Here is a 9448-nt window from a genome sequence, read left to right on the forward strand (position 1 = left end):
TCTCTCTCTCTCTCTCTCTCTCTCTCTCTCTCTCTCTCTCTCTCTTTTTTTTTTTTGTAACAGACTTGCCAGAGTCATATGATTTATCCCCTTACTGGCCGGGCCAAGCCGCCTCTGGGCGGGATGTTGCAACAGCAGCAGCGAGAACGCCTGCTCAGCTGGGCTCCACCACGTGATCCGCGTACTTAAAGGGCTGGCGCGGGCAGCTGCTCGCTCACTGTCCAGTCACCTCCAGAGTTTCCGCATACAACCAGTGAGTGGAGCCTGCCTGCCGGCGCAGAGCCATCTCGAGCATAGCCCGGAGCCTGAATCGAGCAGAGCCAGCCTGAACTAGCCTATTCCGGTGATGGAGCGTCCACAGCCCGACAGGCAAGTGACTGCGTGGGGACGGGAACTGTGACCGGTGTCCCTTGTCCTGCCTGGGAATGCAGGCTGCGGGGCCAGGGGATGAGTTACCGCCCAGTCTACCTATAGCTATGGGAAGCTGGAGGGAGAAAATGTGATTCACTCTTCTGACACGCTGGAGGTGATGGAATGGGAGTGTCTTGTAGTATCCAGGTTTGAGGGATGGTGAACGCACTGCCGAGTCCTGGGTCCTGGACTCACCATTCTAGGGGTTGGGGGTGGGGAGCTTGTCTCTTGGTGGCGCGGAGTGGTCACTTACAAATTTCCAACCTCAGACGATTTGTAAGATGCCGGGAGGCCAGTAGCAGACCTAGAGGGTGTTGAGGTTGGGGTGTTTTTGTTTGGGGGGGAGGAGGGGGTTTGTGTGTTTTGGTTTGTTTTTGAGACAGGGTCTATGTAGCCCTGGAACTCAGGAACTCCCTATGTAGATCAAGTTGGCCTTGAACTCCAGTTCGCTTCCCTTTGCTTCCTGAGACTGAACATGCTCCACCACCACGCTTGACTCCTCCTCCTCCTCCTCCTCCTCCTCCTCCTTGTTTGACTTTTTGAGACAGAGCTCCTCTGTGTAGCCCTGGATGTCTTGGAATTCACTCTGTAGATGAGGCTGGACTAGAACTCGGAGATCTGTCTGCCTCTGCCTCCCTAGTGCTGAGATTAGAGGCGTGTGCCACTCCACCCAGCTCTTTTTTTTTTTTTTTTTTTTCCCAAATAAACCCAATCTTATTGTTTTTTAAAAAAAACGTTTTATTTCTTTTTTTAAAAATTATTTATTTATTTAATGTATATGAGTACACTATAGCTGTCATCAGACACACCAGAAGAAGGTGTTAGAACCCATCATGTGTTGCTGGGATTTGAACTCAGGACCTTCAGAAGAGCAGTCAGTGCTCTTAACCGCTGAGCCATCTCTCCAGCCCACCAATCTTGTTTTTAATATTTTTATTTAAAGTGTCTTGTTACATTTTCTTCATTGTGAATGTAGAGTGACACATTAAACATGTGGAGGTCAGAGGACTTGAAAGGAGTCATCTCAGTCCACCATGTGGGTTCCAAGAAAGACTAGCTTATCAGGCATGGTGGCGTGTGCTTTTCCTGGCTGAGCGTCTCACAGTATAATCCTCATCCCGACTTTAGCAGTAAGGAGTGAATTTAGGACTTCAGACATTCTAGGCAAGCACTCACCACTAAGGTACAGTATCGGCACATTTTGATTTAAAGATCGTGCTGGGCTGGTCTGGAACTCTCCAATCCTCCTGCTGCAGAACTTCTCTGAGTAGAGCTGGATTACAGAGACTATTTTTTTTTTGTTTTGTTTTTTGTTTTTTGTTTTTTGAGACAGGGTTTCTCTGTGTAGGCTTGGCTATCCTGGAACTCACTCTGTAGACCAGGTACAGAGACTATTTAATGCGGATACTTTGAGGATAGTGTGTGTGTGTGTGTGTGTGTGTGTGTGTGTGTGTGTGTGTGTGTGTGTGTAAGTTGGATTTGGTGAGTTTGTTTGTTTATTTTGAGACTCTTATATAGCCCTGTGCTGAAATTCACTCCCTATGTAGATAGACCAGGCTGACATCAAACTAAGAGACCTGCTTTCCTCTGCCTCCTGAAGGCTGGAATTAAAGATGTGTACCGTCACACCCCTCTGGTTGTAAAATCTGTAACTGAATTTTTTAAAGAAATGTCTTCAGGTTGAATCTAAAAGCTCACCAAAGTATCTACCCTTAGCCAGGCTGTGGTGGTGCATGTTTTTAATCCCATCAGTCAGGAGGCAGAGGTAAGCAGATCTCTTGAGTTTGAGGCCAGCCTGATCTATAGAGTGAGCTCTAAGGACAGCCAGGGACACACAGAGAATCCCTGTCTTTGGGGGAAAAAAAATCTCCCTTTGAACATAGTGGTTGGACTAGTGTGGTTCTTCATTATGGTCAGGCCATACCTTGCCTCCCCTTTACTGGGAATAACTAGAATAGGGATTCTCCCTGTGGTTTGGGGGACAGTATCCCATAGTATTTAATGACTGACATCTGTTTGCATGGTTAAGACCATGGCTTGGCCTACATTGGAGGCTGGGGCTATTCTGCAGGTCTGATCATTCACAGGCATCCCCTGATCCCCTGCCGATTCTCCTCTCTTCCTCCACAGCATGCCCCAGGATTTGTCTGAGGCCTTGAAGGAGGCCACCAAGGAGGTACACATCCAAGCAGAGAATGCTGAGTTCATGAAGAACTTTCAGAAGGGTCAGGTGTCCAGAGAAGGCTTTAAGGTATGTGACGTGTAGGTTGACCAGAGCACTGGGGTATAGCAGGTATGCCCAGTGCTTACGCCAATAATTTAATGGGGAGGTTGGAGCCAGGAATGATGGGGGCCTGTCCAAGGAAGTCACCTTATTAACATTGACACTGTAGCTCAGAGAGGAGAGGGTGTGATGCCGGTGGAGGGGTCAGTGCAGCAGGATGGTTAAGGAGTAAGAACATGTATTCTGAGTTGGTCACGTTATATTCTTATCTCAACCTTGAAAAGTGCGTAAGGAGAAGGCTCAGAGAGATTAAGAGGCCGTCCTGTCAGCTTTAGGTGGAAAAGACCAAAATCAAACAAAGATGGCCTAAGTTCCCTCGTTAACCCAGGGCCTCGTACATGCTGGCTAGGTTCTTTACCACTGATCCACAATCTGAGCGCAAGCTCTTGGGTTGTTAGATGGGGTCTCACTACACAGTTCAGGAACACTCAATAGTCCTGTGTCAGCCTCCTATTTGGACCACAGGCATGTACCACTACACCCAAAAGTCCTGTCCCAATTTCAACTTGCCTCTGAAGGCAAGGAGAAGTTTGCCTTAGCCCTGCAGTGTCCTGTCCCCACGGTGAGATTGGCTACCTCATTTAACCTCCCAAGCCATCTTGCCTGAGAAATGGGACTTCGACAGCCGGGCTTAAATGCACAGTATATACAATAGACTGATTTTGCGGTTTCCTACCAGTTGTGTAACTGATGCCAGTAGCAAACATCAGACACAGGGTAGAGTACACAGACTGTGGGTGGGCAGCGGAGGGTGGTGGGGACAGGAGGCCTACTTTCCAGAAGGCAGTTGTGTAGGCTCTTCTAGGGACAAATTGACTCTATTTTTCAGCTGGTCATGGCTTCCTTGTACCATATCTACACGGCCCTGGAAGAGGAGATAGAGCGCAACAAGGAGAACCCAGTCTATGCCCCACTCTACTTCCCTGAGGAGCTGCACCGAAGGGCTGCCCTGGAGCAGGACATGGCCTTCTGGTATGGGCCCCACTGGCAGGAAACCATCCCTTGCACGCCAGCCACACAGCACTATGTAAAGCGTCTCCACGAGGTGGGGTGCACTCACCCTGAGCTGCTGGTGGCCCACGCATATACCCGCTACCTGGGTGACCTCTCAGGGGGTCAGGTCCTGAAGAAGATTGCACAGAAGGCCATGGCCTTGCCCGGCTCTAGGGAGGGCCTGGCCTTTTTTACCTTCCCGAACATCGACAGCCCCACCAAGTTCAAACAGCTCTATCGTGCTCGNATGAACACTCTGGAGATGACACCTGAGGTCAAGCACAGGGTGACAGAAGAGGCTAAGACCGCCTTCCTGCTTAACATTGAGGTGAGCCCCACTGCTTCTTCGAGCCACACTCCAGTTAATTGGGGAGGGGGGCCCTGGAGTCACAGTTAGTACAAGGACTTGGGGCCAGGGGCCTGTTTTGCTGCTTTCTAGCTGGGTGACTGTGGGCCAATCTCTTTATCCTCTAGCAAGTTGATACAGTTCAGTCCCTGTGGAGGAGTGATACAGGGTCAAGCAAGCTCCCTGATGTTATTGCCCTCCTGTTGAGGGAGATGGTGTCCTGTGAGATGCTGTAGCTGGACCTGGGGTGCTTGTGCACTTGTGCATAGCCAGGCTGGCACTGTCAGGGTTTCATGCCGAGATACTTCAGGTGGCATTTACTGGTTTTTATTTGATGTGCATTGATGTTCTGCCTGCATGCACATTTGCTTGGTGTCACATCTGTTGGAGATGGAGTTACAGACAGCTGGGAGCTGCCATGTGGGAACTGGGAATTGAACTCTGATCCTCTGGAGAGCAATTAATGCTCTGAAAGACAGAGCTGGAGGGGGATAGACTGTCCTGTTGAAACCATGGGCGCTATGGTGGTCAGGATTCCAATTTGTTGACCTCCTGGCTGCCACTTTTAGCCTTGAGATCCTTTAAAAGTCCCACCAGGCAAGCACCTGTTAGAGAAGTAACCTTTCAAATCTCTTAAGTTCGACTACATCTAGACCATCTGAGGCCTTCTGAGGATATGGTATAAAGAATGATTTTAGAAACAGGAATTTGGTGGCACATTCCTTTAATCCCAGCACTCAGAAGGCAGAGACAGGAGGATCTCTGAGTTCCAGGTCAGCCAAGGCTACACAAAGAAACCCTGTCTTAAAAAACAAAACAAAACGCCAAGAAAAGAGATTAGACAAACTGGGTCTTCATCCTGACCCCTGGCAGATTTCAAGCAAGTCCTACTCCAGTTGTGGTTTCCTCACCCGAAAAAGCAAGCTAGCAAACTCCATGGCTTAGCAAGGAGGAACTCACCAACACACAGTCAAGAGGAGAGAACAGGCTGGAGGCTGTGCAGCAGCCATACGTTTTGTGTTACTTCAGAGGAGCAAACTAGTTCTCCTCATAGTGATACACATAAGATCCTGAAGTCCTGATTCAGGACAGTGTTACTGGTGGGGTCCAAGTGAGGGCACAGACAGGGGCCAACTAAACCTGTCACATCTCTCATGAGGTAAGTGAAAGACACATGGGTGTGTGATAGTTTCCTTAAGTCATTTGTACAATATTTCACAACATGCTTCAAGTCCTGCCTTTGGCTGGGGTCCCCCCACCCCGTGAGCATCATTAACAGGCAGTATGTCTTGTCTTCTAGCTGTTTGAGGAGCTGCAGGTGATGCTGACAGAGGAACACAAAGACCAGAGTNCCTCACAGATGGCGTCTCTTCGTCAGAGGCCTGCTAGCCTGGTGCAAGGTAAAGGTGGCCTCTTGCTTCTGGCTCTCCTCAGCCCAGCTGGAACTTCTTTACTGTCCTCTCTGCTGAATGTTTTAAATTAGAAATAGGGGACAGACAAAAGAACCCAGGGTAAGCCCTGTATGTGAGTGAGCTACAAGATTTTTCTACCTCAGTTTCTCCACATTGGAAAACAGGAGTTGGGGGCTGTGTAGCTCACTGAATGAGGTGCATATAAAGCCTTTAGAAGTCACTGGCATAGAAATTCTTCCATTTAGACCCCTCTTCCCATTTTTTCTTTTTTTTTGAGGCACAGTCACACTTTGTTACCGGGGGTCAAACAATCTTCCTGCTTCAATCTTTCATAAAAAGCTAGGGTGTGTTTATCTTTTCAGACCCACTAAAGGCTTCCAAGCAGGTCCCCATATAAGGCAAGGATTTGGGAACCTGTTTCTATTGCTGACCCTCCAGGAGACACGAAGGAGACATGTAATTACCTGACTCTGGGTGTCAGCCCTTTTCCTGTGCCTTGCTGTGTTACCTTTGGAGCAGGAGAAAGTTTCAAAAATGACCAAAGTTACACAAAATGGGCCTTCCCTGAGCCTGTCACCCCGGAACAGTATGGCACAGGGAGTGGGTGATGGAAGCTGGACAGGGCATGTTATGTGAAACTTGATTGCTTAAATGGGCCCACCTTTTGCCCAAGGCTCTCCCAACAGAGGCAGGACCCCACAACCCTGTTATTAGTGGTACTGTTTCTGGTGGGCTGAAATGTGGTCAGTCCTGATAGAATTAGCCCCTGTTTGGGTCAGGGGGCTTTGATTTGATGTGGCACAGAAGAATGAACAGCTTGGGGGAGTTAGTGAACTCCTATCTTTGAAGGTATTTGAGCAGTGGCTAGTGGCTTGTGCTGCAGCAGATCCTGGCCTTGGACTGGAACTGTAGCAGACATGACCCCGAGTGTCCTCTGCTCTGTGCACTTTAAAGTCATCCACCCCAGGCTGTGTGAGTCTGACCTTGTCTTTCTTTCTCCTTCAGATACTGCCCCTGCAGAGACATCCCAAGGGAAACCCCAGATCAGCACGAGCTCATCCCAGACACCGCTCCTCCNGTGGGTCCTCACTCTCAGCTTCCTGTTGGCAACAGTGGCAGTGGCAATTTATGCCATGTAAATGCAATGCTGGCCCCCAGGGGCTGTGAACTCTGTCCAATGTGGCCTTCTCTCTGTAGGGGAGAATCTTGCCTGGCTCTCTTCTTTTGGGCCTCTAAGAAAGCTTTTGGGGTCCCTAGCCCACTCCGTGTGTCTTCCTTCCTCTCTCTGGAATGGAGTGAGATGCCTGATACAGTTCCCTCACCAAAAGCACATCCAGCCAGTGGCCTGAACTTTGAAACCANCAGCCCCAAATCCTGCAGCAGAGCCCCAAAATCTGGCCTGTAAAAGCAGCTACTCTGAGCCCAGTGCCCATGGTTGTTAGCATCCATGTTGACTGACCACGACTGTTTTCCCCCAGTGTCATGGCCANTTTGATATCAGTGTGCAGACATTTCTGTCTTATATTTCTGTCTTGTTTTTATTATTTCCCCAGTTCTACCAGAGTAATGGTATTTTGTTGTTTTGTTTTGTTTTTCCTAACAAAGTGGGGCTATCTTTTGAGGGGTGGGTGGGAAAGAGGTATTTAATATTTGTAACCTTGGTCTCTAACTTCTGTGTGAAATAATAAATGGCATTATCTAACAGTCACTAGAAGTGCATTCATGTCTATGCTGTCCATGAGCAGGGCCCTGCTCATCTTGTCTCTTCAGTGTCTGGCAGGAGGAGGGCAGGGGGGCAGCATTGGTAGCTGCCATGGTTGGCTGTGCCTGAGATTTGGAAGTAAACTTTAAGCAGTTGGGCACATTTTCCAGACTGTGGGTGTGGGGGTATGTGTTTGTGTGTACACAGATGGGTGGGTGTGTGCGCGCGCATGTGTAGGCCAGAGATCAACCTCAGGTGCATTTTATGAACTGTCCACCTTGTTGTTTATTTTATTTAGATAGGCTCTCACTCTGCAACCCTGTTTGAAGGAACTCCCTATGTAGACCAGCTGACCTTGTACTCACAGGTATCTGCCTGCCTCTGCCTTCATGCTAAGATTACATATGAAAGCTACCACACCTGACCAATCCACCTTGTTTTAGGGGGGAGACAGGATGGTACCTATGTTGAGACAGGGTCTCTCTTACATAGTCCTGGCTGGCCTTAAGTCTAGCCTTGAACTCATTGAGTTCTTCCTACCTCTGCCTTCCAAGATCTGGGTTTAAAGATATGTACCACCACACCTGGTGGGTCCACTTTGTTTTTAGAGTGCTAGGAGAAGCACACACCATGTCTGTTTTACATGGGCTCCAACTCAGGTCTTTACTGACTGACCTATCTCTTCAGCCCCAAGACTTACATATTTAATGAGGATGAAATGGGGAGATTCTAGGGTGAAGCTGATATGCTCTGAGTAACGATACTTAGAGACTAGAGGCAAATGCCTGGTTTCATGTTTTCTCTTCTAACTTCACTTATTGTGAGTGTAATATATTGGTATGTACAGCCACAGGGCTCAGTGTGGGGAGACAGTTCCCTCCTTCCATTTTTTTTTTTGGGGGGGGATCAAGGTTCAAATTTTAATGTACAGTTCTGAATATATATATGGGAAAACCCAAGGACCCATCCCTTTGTTTTGACTGGGTTCTGTTGCTTGTTTCCCCTCCTTCCATTTTTATAAGGTTCTACTTCTGGAGGTTGAGCTCAGGCTTGGGTAGTAAGCACTCTCTCTACCTGCTGAACCATGTGCTAGTCCATTTTGGGGCTGGTCACTTAACCCCTCAGTGACTCAGATTCACCACCTGTGACAATACAATGATGCTACTGACCTCACCTGTGTGTCTTGAGGAGCCAATGAAAAACAAGTTAAATCCCAAGGCCATCCATGACTCCTAGCTCGCTTATGCACAGAAGGCCAGTGTCTTCTGATCATTGTACCTCCCACTCTGGGAATGTGAAAATATCACTGGAGGCAGAACAGGGATGAGGTACCTACTATGTCCCACCAGTACCAGAGGGCTGAGAGTCAGGAGATCTTTGTCCCCCATACTGACTCTATTACTAGGTCTTGGGCACAATGCTTCAAATTTCATTTTGCTCAGTGGAAAAATGAGCGATACGTCTGTCTTTCACTGCTGAAGAAGGAATACAGTGATGTCAAAATACTAGTCTGCACAGAAACTCCAGAACTAGCCAGGTGTGGTGGCGCATGCTTTTAATCCCAGCACTCGGGAGGCAGAGGCAGGCGGATTTCTGAGTTTGAGTCCAGCCTGATCTACAAAGTGAGTTCCAGGACAGCCAGAGCTACACAGAGAAACCCTGTCTTGAAACAAAAGAAACTCCAGAACTCCATGGAGGCACATAGCCACAGAGCTCAGAGGTGGTATCCCAGAGTCACTATACAAGAAAGGCATTCTGAGAGACTCATATACGTGCAGCCAGGTCCAGAAGTCATTCTTTTCTGTTTGTTTTTTTTTTTTCTTCAAGACAGGGTTTCTCTGAAGTCCTGGCTGTAGACCTTGCTCCGTAGACCAGGCTAGCCTCAAACTCACAGAGATATGCTTGCCTTTACCTGGTGTGCCATAATCACCTGGCCAGAAGCCATTCTTTATGAGATTAAGGATAAAGAAAAATGAAATTAAGGATAGGGTATAGATAGCAAAGCACAGATGTCAGAAAGCAAGGATAGCTCTCCTTCTACCTTGAGGTCAGTTTCCTCATCTGTGAAAATCTTGCCTACCATATGGGATGCCCTGGGTTCAGACATCAGTACCTAAAGGGTGAGCAAGCAAAGGGAAGAAAAGGGAGGAGAGAAACAGCTGGGCAGTGGTGGCACACGCCTTTAATCCCAGCACTTGGGAAGCAGATTTCTGAGTTCGAGGCCAGCCTGGTCTACAAAGTGAGTTCCAGGACAGCCAGGGCTACACAGAGAAACCCTGTCTCAAAAAACCAAAAAAAAA

At 48.3% G+C, this 9448-nt stretch overlaps 1 protein-coding gene across 1 annotated transcript; it reads left to right on the forward strand.

The window, feature by feature from the left end:
• The first annotated feature begins 208 nt into the window (after positions 1–208).
• Positions 209–7157, forward strand: Hmox1 (heme oxygenase 1). Its single transcript, XM_021218687.1, has 5 exons — positions 209–369; positions 2542–2662; positions 3525–4016; positions 5335–5434; positions 6452–7157. The coding sequence occupies exons 1-5, from the start codon at positions 347–349 to the stop codon at positions 6583–6585; spliced, it is 870 nt and encodes a 289-aa protein (XP_021074346.1). The 5' UTR covers positions 209–346; the 3' UTR covers positions 6586–7157.
• The last annotated feature ends 2291 nt before the right edge of the window (positions 7158–9448 follow it).

This window comes from Mus pahari, chromosome 19, assembly GCF_900095145.1.
Source record: "Mus pahari chromosome 19, PAHARI_EIJ_v1.1, whole genome shotgun sequence".
Classification (NCBI taxonomy): Eukaryota; Metazoa; Chordata; class Mammalia; order Rodentia; family Muridae; genus Mus; species Mus pahari.